Source organism: Diabrotica undecimpunctata, chromosome 1 (assembly GCF_040954645.1).
Source record: "Diabrotica undecimpunctata isolate CICGRU chromosome 1, icDiaUnde3, whole genome shotgun sequence".
Taxonomy (NCBI): domain Eukaryota; kingdom Metazoa; phylum Arthropoda; class Insecta; order Coleoptera; family Chrysomelidae; genus Diabrotica; species Diabrotica undecimpunctata.
This window is the reverse complement of record NC_092803.1, coordinates 16533222-16550590: the sequence shown is the minus strand read 5'-3', so window position 1 is coordinate 16550590 and position 17369 is coordinate 16533222. Positions and strand designations below refer to the sequence as shown.

The window sequence follows — 17369 nt, the reverse complement described above, 5'->3', positions numbered from 1 at the left end:
GGGCGGTTTTTAATTTGTTAGCATATTTTTCTTTATCGACTTTTAGCTTTTCTGTGTCTATTTGTATCGTGTTATTAAAGTTAATTCTACGTTTGCTATACTTAATCCTTAGTTTAGCTCTAACCATTCTGTGATCACTACCCAGAGAGACATTATTTATTACTGTTACATCTTCTACGATACCTTTCTTGTTACACATGATGTAATCGATTTCGTTCCTTGTTTTTCCGTCTGGTGATAACCACGTCCACTTTCTTTGCGGTTTTTTCTTATAAAATGTGTTCATTACGAAATATTTGTTGCTATGTAGGAAGTTAACCAGGGTTTCTCCTCTCTCATTTCTAACACCATAGCCGAATTCACCAATATAGTTTTCGCCTGTGTATTATTGATATATAACTACAAATAATCAATAATAATCCCATTATTAAGCCTAACAAACCAAAAAATAACCCTACCTCTTACCGACCTATCTCTCTTACATGTTGCATGTGCAAGATCCGAGAAAAACTTTTAAACCTCCGCCTTATATGGTACTTAGAAAATAATAATTTTCATACTCCATTCCAAAGTGGTTTTCGAAGAGGTAGAACCACATTAGATAATCACGTTGCATTACAGACTTCAATTAATGAAGCTTTTGCAAATAAGCAAAAACTAATAGCAATATTTTTCGATATAACCCAAGCCTACGATAAAGCATGGTGGCGCTGTATTCTACAAATATTGAAAGATACTGGCATTCAAGGTCACATACTCGCATTTATAAAAAACTTAAAAAATAGCTTAATTCAAGTTAGAATAAATAGTGTTACTCATCTCAGAGATCTGCTACAAGCTCATCTAAGATACTAGACAATGGAAGATTCTCAAGGTTCGATTCTTAGTCCAACTTTATTCTTAATCGCTTTTAATAGTATTATGGATGTAATTAAAGCACCCAGTAAATCTAGTCTTTAAGGAGATGACATTGTTATTTATACTAAATCAAATAATGTAATGACAACAACTACAATTATACAAAGTTCAAAGTTTCCTAAACCGGATTCATAATTGGACGATAAAAACGGGATTTGTTTTTTCTACTAAAAAAACACGATACATTATTTTTAATAAAAATAAAACCCACCTTACTACTAATCTAACATTAAATAATTTACCTTTAGAGCAGTCAAAAGAAATAAATTTTCTAGGTCTAGCTTTTGAAAGAACTTTAAATTGAAATTCGCACATAAATAAACTACAGCTTTCCTGTCAAAAGGGATTAAATATACTCAACATAGTATCCAACAAAATTTGGGGTGCTGATCATAAAATATTAATTGGTATTAAAAATTAGTATTAAAAAACTAAACAGTATTCAATCTACAGCTTTGAGATTAGTATTGGGAGCTTTTAAAACTTGCCCGGATAGTAGTAAGTTCTAACTGGAGAACCTCCTTAACATATAAGAACAGCCACTATCTTTGAACTATATTGCAAAGATATCATCCCAGAAACAGCATCCTGTATTCTTCCATAGCTGCAACCCTGGTCTTCCTCCTAACATAAAGCCTAAAAACTCTTCACCCCTCATAGAAAGAAAGCTCACAACTTTCTATAGGAGTCAACTCAATGTATCGCTAAATATAACTGCAAACTATCCCCCATGGAAAAGCCACCCATTAACTATTGACTTAACACTTACCTATATTGCGAACTATATTGCAAAGATATCATTCCAGAAACAGCATCCTGTATTCTTCAATATCTGCAACTCTGGTCTTCCTCCTAACATAAAGACTAAGAACTCTTCTCCCCTCATAGAAATAAAGCTCAACTTTATATAGGAATCAACTCAATGTATCGCTAAAGATAAATACAAACTATCTCCCATGGACAAGCCACCCATTAACTATTGACTTAACACTTACAAAGTATCCCAAATCAACTATAAATTCCACAATAATTAATCATCTATTCAAGGAAATTCTAGACATCTATCCTAATTATTTGCAAATCTTTACCGATGCCTCTAAAACTCCCAATGGTCACGGTGCTGCCTACTACTGTAAAGAAAATTCTATTAGCATATCGATACCAACAAACTGCAGTATACTCACAGACGAGGCCACAGCTATTTTGGAAGCCCCAATCTTCTTCAAAAAGAGTAGAACGATGAAGTGCATTATCATAACACACTTATTAAATGCCTTACTGGAATTGAAACAACTATATACCAATAACCCTGTTTTACAGACTATAAAAAATTAAATTAAATGTCCAAAATTAAACTAGTACAAAATTAAATGTAATTTTCCAAAAACAAATGCTGTCCTGGAGAGTCGTTCAAACAGAAGAGGCCAAGTTATTATTAACCGTCTAAGATTTGGTCATACTGCCTTAACACGCAAATACTTAATAACAAAAACACCACTACCTATCTGCTCCAGCTGCTCTGATCCACTGACCGTTAAACATATCCTGCTTGATTGTCCTCAATTCATGGAAAAAAGAAGATACCACGGAGTCACAGATCATGATCAAAACAGTTCTCACCAAAAAAATTTCAACAGTGTTAACCGATTTAAGAGACATCAAGTTATTCAATTATATATTTCTTTGTAATATTTCTTCTATTTTTTTATATCCACTAATAACCCAGCGCGGTTGATGTGGTTTTGATTTTAAATAAAAAAAAACTAAAAATAATGTCACTAATATCATTTAAGATGTAAATAACGAAAAAACTCTAATGTCTAAACAAAAGTTTATAAATTAAAGAAATTTTATGATTACGACAATGGAATCATGTAGTGAAAAATGCAGTAATGCTGGCAAAATAACGCAAAGAAAAAGAAAGAAATATACAGGAGATATCAAAAAGAAGCAAAAAGGATTGTAAGCGTAGAAACACAATGGAAGCCGATTTCCGCTTACCGGCAATGAACGCCGAGCCGCGCTTATAAATTTTCAAAATGAATGCAAATTTTTAAGTTAAAAAAGTGCACAGTTAAAGCAGATCTATACCGTAACCAGCATTAACCAGCGTTCTCGCTTTTACCGGAATGACAATTTAGTAGTTTTTTTTATTTAAAAACACTTATACTACATCAACCACGCAGGGTTATTAGTGGGATGACAATTTAGTAGTTCATTTCGGCTTTTATAAAAAAGTACGAGCTGGTTTAATGGTTTTACCATGGATAAAATTACACGTATTGCTGCCGTTTGTGAAAGACCTATTTGGGATAAGAGGGAAAAATTGTATTGCAATTATTGTTAAAATATAATTAAAAGCCTTTTAAGTCATTCGCATATATTGGAAGAATCAATCATTTTTTTTTTAATTTTGAAATGGATGATGATATTCTCCATAAATTATTTTTTCGCGATTAAGAGAATGTATACCAATTTGAGTTCGTTGGGAATATCTTGCAGACATAAACTTTGGAATGTCACTTTAAAACAATAAAATACAAGGTTCTCCGATTACAGATACGTAGAAATGACATAATTAATGGTACGTGATACTGTTCAAAGAATTTACGACACCAGACAATGGCAGAAAATCACTGAATTAATGCCGCCATATTGCAAGAAACGATAAAAACCCGAAAGGACGAAATATCGAAAACGCTGAGTTGCAGGATCAGTTTTACGTCATGATTTATCCTTAGCTGCCTCTGCTATACTGACCACTTCGGATTTTAGGACACATTTTAAAATATTCGACTTTTGACTTAGGTACTCAGGCTCGGTAGGAAAATTAATGATAGGTGATGATTTTATTAATGAAAAGGAGTAAGGTACTTAAAACGAAATTGTTAATGAGCGTATTTTGTAAGAGCTTGATATAACTTACCTAAATTGTTAATGTACAAAATATATGATATAATTAAGTAAATAATTTTAAGTAAAGTTTTGAGTATTTAGAAACAACACCAACTATAAAGAGAAAAACTAAACATCCACAATCCACAACTAAGCACTTCTACTATTTAATAAATACAACAGACAACAGTTAACCATATTTTGGAATCGCCAAATCTACAGGAGTGGACAGAATAAACAACAGATAAGATTTTTGGTAAACAAATATAACTGATGACTCATTCTCCTTTAATAATACTACTCGTAGAATAGTTTTGCTGTCCCGAAATGATCCTCTTTTTTTATTGACCTGCTTGAAACGGTATTTACAGCAGTAAATATACAGGGTGATTCGTTATTCCCAATTCTGTCGATTTTGAGTTGTTCTAAATATTTCAAAAATGGTACCATCACAAAAGAAACTTTGCACATTGATTAAGCTGGTGATGGCAAATCAGCCAATGTAAATAAGAGTTCTTTATTCCTACTGCAAACCGTCTACTTGGAAGGGGGTAAGAGGTATTTTTGTTTAAAATTTTTTTATTTTTAAATTTAGGACATGTGCCATGTCAAATTTGAAAAGGATCACTTATTTTCGAATGATAAAATTCTGCTCTTGTTTGAAACACCTATCATGTACCGTTTTCGAGAAAAGCTAATTAATGTTTTTATATTTCTGATAATAAATGTAGATCCGCACACCAACACCAAGTTGGATTTCACAAATCAATAAATTCAGCATTAATTTTTTTTATCGTTTGCTTTAATTAAATCATAAATTTGCTGTACATTATTTTTTTTTAATTATAACTTCGAATGGTATAAACTTATTAAAATTTTATTTATTTCACATAAAACGAAACAACAGTATACTATTCAGGATTTGAAAGAAAAAGAACTTAAAAGAAATTAACTGCTGGAGTAACATTACAAGTGCTCTACATTTGCCATAATGCCATCACCAGCTTAATCATCGCTCAAAGTTTGAATTTTTGTGAGGGTAACATTCTTGAGATATTTGGAAAAAAGTGACTTTCAGGGACCGTCTTAAAAGGGCTCTTTCTTTGATTGAAGTGATATAGGTTAAATCGATATAGAATTATTGTTATTATATCTACAACACCTAAATATATTAATAAAAAGTGCTAAGAAAGATTACTTTAGAAATGAAATTGAGAAAAACAAGAATGTTTTCAAAAACCTGTGGAATATTGTTAAAAATTTGACAGGAAACGAAACCGCAAGAAATATAGAAATATGTAGTTACACAAGAGGGAACTACTGTCACATATGGTGAAAGCATCTCCAATTTTTTTGCTCGTTATTTTACAGAAATTGGAGAAATATATGCCAAGAATATACCACCACTGACATCGTATTTCCCACAATACAAAAGCGTGATGCATTCTATGTATTTAAAACCGGTCTCTAAAAGTGAAATTGAGGGAATTATTAAAACACTTTGTACACAGAGTAAATGTTTTTTTGGTTTTTGAAATGTAAATGTTTTGGAAATGTAAAATTAACATTTGTGTAAAAAAACTACTATAATTATACTTATAATTATAATTCTTTCTTGTACATTAAAATTAATAGATATTATTATTATTATTATATGCGTATATATATATATATATATATATATATATATATATATATATATATATATATATATATATATATATATTTATAGGTTTTAGGGTTAATGTCAAAAATGTTGCTTTAACTGCACTTCCGTGTAAAGTAAGTCTATGTTTAAAAATTCTAGAAGTTTGTCCTATATTTATGTTCTAGTACATACCCGGCGAGAATTTCTATATAAGTACCACATTTCATTTGACTTTGGTCAAAGTTTAGTTAAAGTTATGTTTATCATACTTATTTTTAAGCCTGGTCGACGAGAACCAATTGTTTTAACATGTGTTTTAACTCTTTTTATTTACGGATCATCTTTGAATAGGTTGATATTAACTATTATTATAAAATAATAGTTAATATTATCATTTGCAGTTTTATTAGCTACTTAATTAAAAAAATATTAATTGTATGATTGATTGCTTAATCTAAAGTGGTTTCGCTATACTATAATAACCATAAGCACATTATATTTTACATTTTGAAATAAACGACTTTTATTTACTCAGACTCTGTCCGAAAAATAATGAAATTAATGAAAAGTGGGCAAAGATCAGTTCATTTACCCTGTCAAGATACACTATTATGTTTTCCATGTATTACAATAAAATTGCTAATGAAAATATTTCGCTACCTATCACATAAGAGTTTGATATAACTTACCTTTATTATAATTGTAAAAATATTGGATACTACGTAAGTCAAAAATCGAACATATATATAGACTTTGGGTATTTAGAAACCACAAAAACTGCAGAAAAACTGTCAATAACATTCACAACTGAGAACTTCTACTGTATTAACTGTTTACTAAATAGAACAGGCAACACCACATTTCGGATTCTCTAATACTACAGGAGGGGACAAAATAAACAATAGATAAGATTTTTGGTAAACAAATAACTGATGACTCATTTTCCTTTAATAATACTAGTTTCGATGCACCGAAATATTTTGTCCCTCTTTATTTGTACCTGCCTGAAACGATATTTTCGCAGTATATATACAGGGTGATTCGTTTATCATAATAAAAAGTATCTCTCTAATGTGGCTTTTGAGGTAATAACGATTACTTCAAGTGAAACCACATCTCCAAGTGAAACCACAAATTGTTAAACAATTTTTTTATTTAATCAAATTAAGGACGCGTTTTGACATCATTGTCATCATGAGCTTTATACCAGGGGAAACCAAATAAAGTCTAATTTAACGGGTATTTATTCAGAAAACAGCTCTGGAAAAGTGGCTGGGTTGCCAACGTCAAAGGAAACATCACAAACTACACAATTAATACTTAAAAAACATTTAATAATAGATAGGGTTATTATGAAGATCCAAAATGTCAAATTGTTGTCCTATGGGTGCCATTTTGAAGAGCTTTAAAAATCACATTCTGCGAAGGATTGTAGTTTATATAGGTACTAGTATAGTGGTATAGAAGTATACTGGTAAATAATTTATATCCACAACACAGCACAGTAGTTACTATACAAATTGGCGAAATTCTTCTTCTTCTTCTGCTAATGGCGCTACAACCCTTTGTGAGTCTTGGCCTGCTTAACAATGTTATTCCATTCTGCTCTGTCAGATACTTTCCTTCGCCACTGCCTGATGTTCATGGTTTTAAGATCCCTCTCTACGTCGTCTATCCATCTTTCTTGTTCTGTTTCCTTGGGGCTTCCATCTCTGGACTACTTTTACAGCTCGATTATCTGGCATTCTTTCTGGGTGACCAAGCCAGTTTAGTCTTTGTGACTTTACAAATCTGACAATATCTGCGCTCTGCATTAGTTCATCCAGCTCGTGGTTCATTTTAATTCTCCACGAACCATCGCTGCATTGGGTTGGTCCAAATATCTTCCTTCAAAATTGGCGAAATTACTGTCAGCAATATTTATAAACCCCCGGCAGTCCTGTGGCCTCCGCATGTTATTCACGCTCACCCACACCCCTCAGTTTATGTTCAAGACTTCAACAGTCATCATGAACTCTGGAAGTATAGGCACAGTGATCAAAACGTCAAGGCTCTGCTAAACTGGAGCAAAGAAACTGACACTTATTTAGTTTTTGACGCTAAAGAGCGAGGAACTTTTCAATCTGCAGCCTGGAGGTGAAAATACAATCCACAAATGGAAACAATCAACCACTGGCAGCTTCACGTACAGTACTCCCAGATATTCCACATAGCCAACATAGACTAGTTGTAATAGAAGTTGGCATCACAATACCAATACTATCATCTTTTTCTCGACCTAGGTGGAACTTTCAAAAAGCAGATTGGGCGACTTTTACTGAGAGATTGGACAAATGTCTGGGATGGATAACGCCAACACGTGGAAACTACATGAGATTTATTGGCGCGGTTATCTCTACGGCGAAAGAAAACTATATATAGAGGATATCGTAAAGGATGGGATGAAAAATGTGAGAAATTGTATCAAGAATACAACGAAAGCCAAGACCGAGAAATTCGGACGAACTACTACACAGTTTGGATGCAGCCAGACGAAAAAAATTGAGGGAAACTGTGGAAAAAATAGACTTTGGTAAATCAAGCAGAAAAGCATGGTCTTTACTTAGAAAACTTGGTAGTAGCGGACTCCCAAATAGACAAAGTACCAATAGCTCCCAACAGAGTGGCCACCAAAGTAAAACAAGAATTAAAAATACAAAAGTCTGCATGACCTCCTACATCTGACAAGTTTACTCTAGAAGAAATTATTTTAGCAATATCAGAAAATAAGTCTGGAAAGGCACCCAGCTCCGATAAAATCCATTTAGAATTTTTACTCCACTGTGGCAAATATGCTAGAAAGTGGCTGGCTGATTTCTATACAGATATGTTAAAATCAGGAGAAATCCCCTATTCACTAAAAAAGGCCTTCATTATAGCCATGTTAAAACCAGGAAACGGTCTACGCGTGCTGGATTTGTGTTTTCAGCTCCTAAATCCAAAGTAATTCACTTTACCAAAAAGCATAGACCTAATCCACCTTCTATAACTCTAAACGGACTTCGTTTACAAACAGTTAATTATTTGACACTTCTTGGTATCACCTTTGATAAAAAGCTTATCTGGAGACAGCATATTCAGAAACTTAAAGGAAACTGTATTCAAAGAATTAATTTACTTAAATCTCTTGCTAGCTTCTCTTGGGAAGCTGACGAAGAATCTCTTCTTAAAATATATAGAGCGTTAATTCGCTCTAAGCTAGATTATGACAGTATTCTTTATATGGCATCTAGTAGCTCCCTACTAAAGTATCTAAACACGATTCAAAATACATCCCTACGACTATGCCTTGGTGCTTTCAAATCAAGCCCCGCTGAAAGTGTGTGTGTTGAATCTTCAGAGCCACCACTCCATCTAAGAAGGCAGCAGCTTCTACTTTCATACTTTGTAAGAATATCAGCAAACCCAAGTAACCCGGTAATAAATCTAATCAATCTCATAGAACCTCCTCCAGCAAACGCATCCAATCAGTCTCTCACATTACCACAAATATTATCTCCTTTATTAGATTCCATTAACCTCTCCAATACTAAGATTTATACCCCCAAGACAGCTCCATGGATGCACAATCTTCCAATATTCAATACTGATTTATGCAGATTCGACAAAACAGAAACCCCAAACTCAATCCTTAGAAAATCCTTCCAACACATCCTCAACTTAACACAACTTGATAAAATTTTATACACCGATGCGTCCAAGAATGAAGACGTTGTGGCTCCGCTGTGTCCACACTGACGACGACAATAAGTTCTGTGCGATTGCCTAAAAGTTGTAGTATCTATACCGCAGAATTATATGGAATACTTCAAGCATTAAAGACTTCAAACATTTGCACTGATTCTCTTTCCTCGATTCATTCCATAAGATGCATTTTCTCGAAAAACCCACTAGTCCAGGAAATCCACACCATCTGTAACCAACTATATTCTGCTAAGATAAAAGTCATAATGATCTGGACTCCATCTCATGTTGGTATATTGGGAAACGAAAAAGCAGACCTAGCCGCTAAAGCAGCATGTTCTTCTGACATAGCCTTCAAAGAGGTCCAAATCCATACGGATCTTAAAATATTGATAAAACAAAAAATCCTCAGCTCATGGGCGGACCTGTGGAGTAAAACAAAAACTAAGCTGCATGACGTTCAACCCAACTTATCTCGCGTTAATATCTCCTCTATGAACAGGAAAGAAAAATCAGTTATTCACCGACTACGAATAGGGCATGTACGTCTCACACATGGATACCTTATGGCATCAGAAAACCCTCCAGTATGCCACTACTGTAATAGCCTTCTTTCCATCAAACATGTGATAGTGGACTGCTCCCAGTATGATTCTTCCAGAAACAAGCACAGCCTAAAAGGAAATCTAAAAGACATCCTCAGTGTTCCAAACCGTTTTGACAGTGTTCTTAGATTTTTAAAAGAAATAAGTTTAATTCAGCTAATATAAACAGTGCATAGTGATAAGCTTTATTGTTTTAACTTTTCTACAAAAAAATGTTCATATCAAATTCTTTTACCTATATAAAATATCGAGATACGTTAATTTTAAATAAAAAAAAAATAAATAAAAACCAGGAAAGGCAAATGATCAGCCCCAGAACTACCGACCGATTGCACTGCTGAGCTGTGCCTATAAACTGTTGGAACGCTTAACCTACAATAGAATTGGTAGAAACATATTTGAATTGATGCGTATTGAGCAAGCAGCGTTCAGACAAAACCGCAACTGCACAGATCAGATCCTATTCCTAATAACACATATTGAAGCAGGTTTTCAAAGAAAGCAAACAACATCCGTTGCTTTACTTGACCTATCACCTGCATACGATACTGTCTGGAGACCAGGACTAATCTGCAAACTAATCTGTGCTATCCCGTGTCAAAAGATAACTAAACTCATTGATATAAAGTATATAACTCATGCTTTTATAGCATGCTCACCTACATACCTTTTTAAGTTACAATGGGCAACTTTAAAAGTTTCCTAATGAAGCTCAGCAATGAACTGCCACAGGGATCTGTTTTGGCACTCTTACTGTTTAATTTATACATCGCGGACCTACCTGGGACAACTTGACAATTGAACGAAAACCGAAGTGTACTATTTCCATCTGAATAATGCCCAAGCCAATAAAAAAACTCTCCGTTCACTTTGAAAACAGACTGCTCACTCATAACTCAACACCTAAATATCTCTGAGTGACTCTGGCAGAACATTAAGTTTTAAAGAACACCCACAAAGAATGGCAGTAAAACTGAAAACGCGAAATAATATAGTCCAAAAGCTATGTAGCACCACATGGGGGTTCTCAGCCTCTGTAGTCAGATCATCTGCCGTTGGATTTGTATACTCGGCGGCTGACTATACTTCCCTCGGTATGGCTTAATAGCAAACACACGTAGATTATTGACACCCAATTAAACCAAACAATGTGAATGATCTCAGGTACAATTAGACCCACACCGAAATATTGGATTCCCATTCTGAGTCACATTGCACCGCCGAAACTGCGAAGAAGTCATTCTCTTCTCAGAGAGTATCAAAAAATCGAAACTAACCATCAACTACCCATCCACCATGGTAAGCTTTATATCGAAATAAATATACTGCGCTCGAGATATCCTCCATTCTTAAGAGCCAACTTCTTACATCAGGAACTTTTTACTCTTGTAGAGATGAGATAACAAGAGAGTGGAGATGAAGACATAACCAAGCCCTCTATGGAGAAGAAAACGTAGTATGATACATTAAGGCAAATCTGATATGATAGGCCGGACATGTACTGAGAACGAATGATGAAATACAACTTTCTTGGAAAGGCCCGATGGCAAAAGGTCAATTGGATGCACAAGAAAAAGATGCAGTAACGACTGATTTACGTAAGATGAGACTATAACAATGAGAGATTGCTGCACAAGACCGTTAAGAGTGGAAGAAAATAGTAAAGTTGTAGAGTCAAGAAAGAAGAAGAAGTCACAATATTTTTATAAATTCTTGAACAAAATTAAGAAAAATGTACTGATATTTATAATATGTCTGCAATACATCTGGTTGCCAGTTAAGACATAACCTTACACACACACAAATAAAAACTTACGAAATAAAACGGACTCACCTACATAAAACTATTATATAAATCCACTAGCTGCTTCTTCCATAACGAAAGACCGGTATTACAAACTATAGCCAATTTCACATATTTGGACCACTAAAACACTTTTACTAAATTACCATTCAATAGATATTTTTGTTCTGAAAACTTGAACCAAGTGATGAAATTATTTGGAAACAAACTAAGACGCCGATCAACTACACTGATACTTAAATTCTAATGCGATTGTACCGCTACGTAAGAAGATGAATAATAATGAAACATTTTACACCAACACCATACACTTTTGGAAAGTCATTACCATAATTTTGCATATGTATAAGAAACTGCTAGTGAAACAGCTAAACTAATACAAAAAACTAGAGAGCAACAAAAAGTACTGCCATGTGTTGAGGTGATTTTAATACTGATCGCTTAAAAAACTATAATAAAATAAATTTGTATTCAGATGACGTTCCTAATGAGTGGTTATCACTTTTGACAATGGTTTTATTTTTACACGGATTGGTACTCTATTAGTACGGGAGCTTTGTGCGAATATTAGGCGAAAAGACTTATTCAGTACAATTTTTAAAATTAGATTTAGATTAATAACGGGTGTTTTTTTTAGTGGTATAGAAATAGAAGTTGGCAACACGTTTTTAAGGGGCGGCCATTTTGACAGCTGTCAGGTGATTATTATTTACTTTAGTTTGACATTTCAATATGAATAGACTGACGCCTGAACAACGCTTTCAAATTGTGCAAATTTATTTTGAAAATCATAGTTCTGTTCGGAATACGTATCGCGCACTACGTCCATTTTATGGTATACATAATCGCCCATTAGAGCAATTAATTCGATCAACTGTGGAACGTTTTCGCACCACGTTCACTCTTAATGATAATACGCATCCACAGAGACGTCGTACAGTGCGTACAGAAGATGTTGTTGCTGCTGTTGATCGTAATATAGAGGAAGACCCGAATCAGTCTATACGCCATCGTGCACAGCAGTTGGATATGTATCCATCCACTTTATGGAAGATTTTGCGAACAGATCTTGGTTTGCGTGCTTACAAAATTCAACTCGTGCAGGAATTGAAGCCACACGATCACCTAGCAAGGCGTAGATTCGGTGAATGGGCCCAAAACGAAATTGCCGTTGATCCCGACTTTCATAAGCGAATTTTGTTTAGCGACGAAGCTCACTTTTGGTTGAATGGCTACGTCAACAAACAAAACTGCCGTATTTGGAGTGAAGATAATCCTCAAGTGTATGTTGAGAAACCACTATATCCAGAAAAATTGACTGTTTGGTGTGCTTTGTGGGCTGGTGGAATCATTGGTCCGTACTTCTTCAAAAACAGTGCTGGCCAGAACGTTACAGTCAATGGTGACCGCTATAGAGCCATGATTACTGACTTTTTTATTCCTGAATTGAACAACCATAATGTGCAGGAGCTGTGGTTTCAGCAAGACGGCACAACATGTCACACAGCTCGTGCCACAATGGATTTATTGAGGGAAACGTTTGGTAACCGCATAATCTCGCGTTTAGAACCCGTGAATTGGCCTCCAAGGTCGTGCGATTTAACACCGTTAGACTATTTTCTGTGGGGTTATGTGAAGTCGCTAGTCTATGCCAATAAGCCTAAAACGATTGACGAACTGGAGGACAACATTCGCCGCGTTATTGCCGATATACGTCCACAAATAGTGGAAAAAGTCGTTGAAAATTGGACCTTCAGATTAGACTACGTCAGACCCAGCCTTGGTGGTCATATGCCAGAAATCATATTTAAAATATAATGTCAAAAAATTATCTTTCAAATAAAGTTAATTTCCTGTTCATATAAAAAATAATCTTTGTTTTATTCTACTTTAAAGTTCTATACCTCTAAAAAAAACACCCGTTACTTTATATCCAAAACTTCTAACGATTTTGCAATGAAGCTGAAGAGGTTCATTGCTCAGTCTTTTTGTATAATCATAAGCCAAAACTCTGATTTGAGTGTATGTTAAACCGTAATTTATTTTTGAAGATTTTAATATATAACTAACTAATAGGTCTTCTTCAGTTTTGTTAAAAACTTGACCATTAGACTACAAACTTGAATAATTCGACAGATCATTATAAACTACACCATTTTGTTCTACTCTTTCCAGTTCCTGTTTCCTTTTTATTCTATAAAATAGTGTCGTATGTCGTGCAGCAGCCGTGCGAAGTTTCATGCCACCCTAAACTACTTGTATGGCATTTTGAATATCATCTTCAGTTGAAAGCACTTCTGCACGTTTTCTTTTGTATGCACGTACCATCTTAGTTCCTAAAAATCCACATTTAACATTCATTTTAATTGTTCCTAATGGAGCATGTAGTAATGGGGTACCTTTGAACAAAGTTCAAAAGTGCCCCATTCCTTTTGTTCAAATGTGCCCCGCAACTACAGATTTTAAATTTAGGTAAGTTAAAAATTTAAGGTTAGGATTACGAGGTTAAATATCGAACACATACCTTGAAAAACCGCTGCGAATTGCAGGCTAGCAGCAACACCACCCAGTTCACCCAGAAAACCTTACTTTTGCTGTTACGTTTGTAAACACAACAACAATCGCTCAAGCAACTTCACACTAGTAGTAAAAATGTAGCCAACACCGTATAACAAAAATTAATAATATTGCGGTGCTTATAAGAAGGAAATTTGAACTGTTCAAATCCACCCCACGTTCAAAAGTGCCTCCTCCTTCTCTAGGGAGAGCGCCCACCAAACTGGCATGGCAAGTGAAAAGTAGCAAGTAGCACGCGTCTAGCATGTTACTTAAAATGTAACCAATGAAAACGAATGATTTAGCACACACCAAAATGACAGTGACGTCATTCATTCTAATCATTTGTTTGCATTGGTTACATTTTAAATAACATGCTAGATGCATGCTACTTGCTACTTGCCACTTGCCATGCCAGTTTGGTGGGCGCTCTCCCTTACGTGAATTTAAGGACTGCGGGTAATAGTTAGTGAGATTGTGACTCAATAACATAAGTTGTTTGAGCTGGACATCGAAGTAAAAAATATGCTGGAACATAAAAAGGAAGTCCTAATACAACTTGGAGGAATATGAATAGTACTGCGATTGAAATATTTGGAATACCTCAGGGAATGAGAACTGTGTTTCTATGAACATCATTTAATCGTTGAACAAGTATTGGTGCTGATAATGTACGATCGCGTAATCTGATTAAAATGATCTTCAACTTGACTTATGATTCTTCGCCTACCTTGACCTTGCGTCCTGTGTATTGTCCAGTATCCCGAAATCTTTGTATTGCATCCAACAATGTACTTCGAGAAATTCCTAAAGCATTTGCGATGTAACGAATGCTCGTCCCATCATCCTGTAAAGCAATAGCTTGTGCTACTTCTTTTGGTGTCATAATTTTTTTAATGGAAGTTTTAAACAGGAGACAATATAAAAATCTACAGCCGAACTTATAATCAGGTACAGTTTCACAATAAACTAAAATTAATACTAAGTAAGCCACTATTTCACATTAATAACAAAACGAATGTGGAAAAGTGTTGTTGTTCGCACAAAGCATCTAAACAGGTTCAAACAATAAAAAAACGTTAAAGCTAATAAGGTATAAAATACAATTCAAACAAACTTAACTTTGATCTAAACACCAACAAAAAACAAAAAAATCTGTGTGTCGGTTAATTTTGCATTCCAGTGTAATTTTTTTTTTTTGGAATAGGCATTTGCCATTCAGCCAGTCACAACTTTTTGAAGTTCTTCCCAAAGGAAAGAAAAGAAAATAATTATCACAATATATTTATTATTGGTTATTTGATTATCCATGGAACAAACATGGTTACTCGTTTCTCGTCTAGGGACCCATCAAGACATTAAATTAAAACACAAACTACAAGTATAGATAGTATAGATAGTATAGTTAGTAGACAGGGTCACGGATAGTAGGTTTAAAACAAATGGGATAAAACAGAGGTTACTATTTTTTTGAGTGAACTTACAAATTGAGGTTAGTTTTCGAAATAAATTCTGTTAAGTAGTTATATACATTTTTGTTATTTAATGACAAAAGGTAACAAATGTTATAGGGTGAAAGGATTTTATGTTTGATTAAATTTTTTATTAAGTCGTCAGTTTGTTGTATATATTTTGTACATTCAAAGAAAATGTGGTTTAAATCTGCTTCTTTTTGACAAACTTCGCATAAATTGGAATTTACAATTTTAAGTTTTGCCAGATGAGCCGGATAACATGCGTGTCCTGATTTCATTCTGATAATAGATGTAATGTATCTACGTGGAACAGAGTAATTTTCAAACCAAAATTCACTCGGGATTGAGGGTTGTATGAGTGCATATTGTGATTTAGAGTGTTGACTGTATTCATGATATTCTTGTTTCCACTGATTGTTTACAATATTCTTGATTGTTACAAATAAATCTGGGATGCAGAGCTTATAATCTGTTTTCGCACCAGAATCAATGGCTTTCTTAGCTAATATATCTACATACTCATTATGCTCGAGCCCTATGTGAGCTTTAATCCACAAAAATCTAACTGTTCTTTGTTCCTGATGTGATTCAAAAATAATTTTTTTGATTAGAAGCATGTAAATATTTGTGCTTTTGCTAGGAAAAGATATAGTCTCAATGGCTATAAGAACCGACAGAGAATCAGATGCAATTATTGCGGAGTTGTCATTGGAATTCTTAAAATACTTTAGTGCTTCATAAATTGCTATAGCTTCAGCAGTAAAAATTGAAAGATTATGATCCAGAGTAAACATGTTTTCTATACTTTTTCTATACTAAATTTTTAATTGAGAAAAATTTTGTTAAAAGACACAAAACAACATTTTTTAAAAGAAGGGTTAATATTTTCAATAAGTCTCCTAAATATGCTCAAATTCAAACGTGGTAATATGAAGATTTTTAAAAACAAATTTAAACAATCGAATTCTCGTTCGAACCTTTGAAATATAAACACGTTTTGACGACAAGCTCATTATACAATGTCATTTTCATACAGCAATTAGTGATAATTCGTGTTTATTAATGAACAAACCAAAACAGAAAAAAGCAATTAAGTTGTATATCCTTTAGTTTATTTAAATATTAACTATTTTTGTAAACTATCATTGATTTATTACCTGAATGCTGTCACATCAACAGTTCTGAGCATTGCTCAGTGAGCAATTTAGAAGGTTGTATCGAGTTTCTGAACCATTTAAAAATTATAAAATTAGGAGCTATGACGTAGATGAATTTATGAAGAACTACGGACAAATTAAATTATAAAAGTCTGAGCTGTGAAGCTTTGCGAAGGACCGACAATACAGGAAAGTCCTCGTCTGAATGAAAATAGTGAATGTCCGGTGAAAATATAGAACAATATGACAGGTGTGAATATTATAGGACAGGTGTGGAAAATGACAGGATCTATCGCAAGATCTTCAAAGTAGCAACAAATAAAATAATCATTTCCAGAATTATTGCCAACATTCGGTAATGGATATTGGACCAGAAAGAGAAGAAGAAATTATCCAAAAAGACTGGAAAACTCTTCAAAATATATTTCAAGTGACAATTCTTAATTATCCTACGGACTATTTTTTATTATTTAAAAAACTGCTAGTCCGCTGTTTGTTGTTTTACTGTACTATAACTTTTATATGAGTACCTTTGTGTATGAGTTAAATGATCATTCGTTTATGTATTAGTTTTAAGTGTGCTTTAAA

General features: G+C 33.9%; 2 protein-coding genes across 7 annotated transcripts in view; one reads left to right on the top strand and one right to left on the bottom strand.

Annotated features, from left to right (window-relative positions):
* Positions 1-11891, bottom strand: part of LOC140445440 (uncharacterized) — a 54105-nt gene extending 42214 nt beyond the window's left edge. Inside the window, exon 1 of one of the 6 annotated variants that reach the window (XM_072537503.1) lies at positions 11624-11891. Coding sequence is in view for 1 of the 6 variants with exons in the window: in XM_072537457.1 (XP_072393558.1) it covers positions 6151-6262 (112 nt within the window). In the remaining 5 variants the exon portion in view is untranslated. Of the gene's footprint in view, positions 1-3844; positions 3964-6150; positions 6293-11623 lie in introns of those variants that run through there. The other 5 variants (XM_072537473.1, XM_072537495.1, XM_072537457.1 and 2 more) reach the window with 5 other exon arrangements.
* LOC140445412 (transient-receptor-potential-like protein) overlaps positions 1-17369 on the top strand; it is a 142530-nt gene that overhangs the window by 2327 nt on the left and 122834 nt on the right. The window lies entirely within an intron of this gene.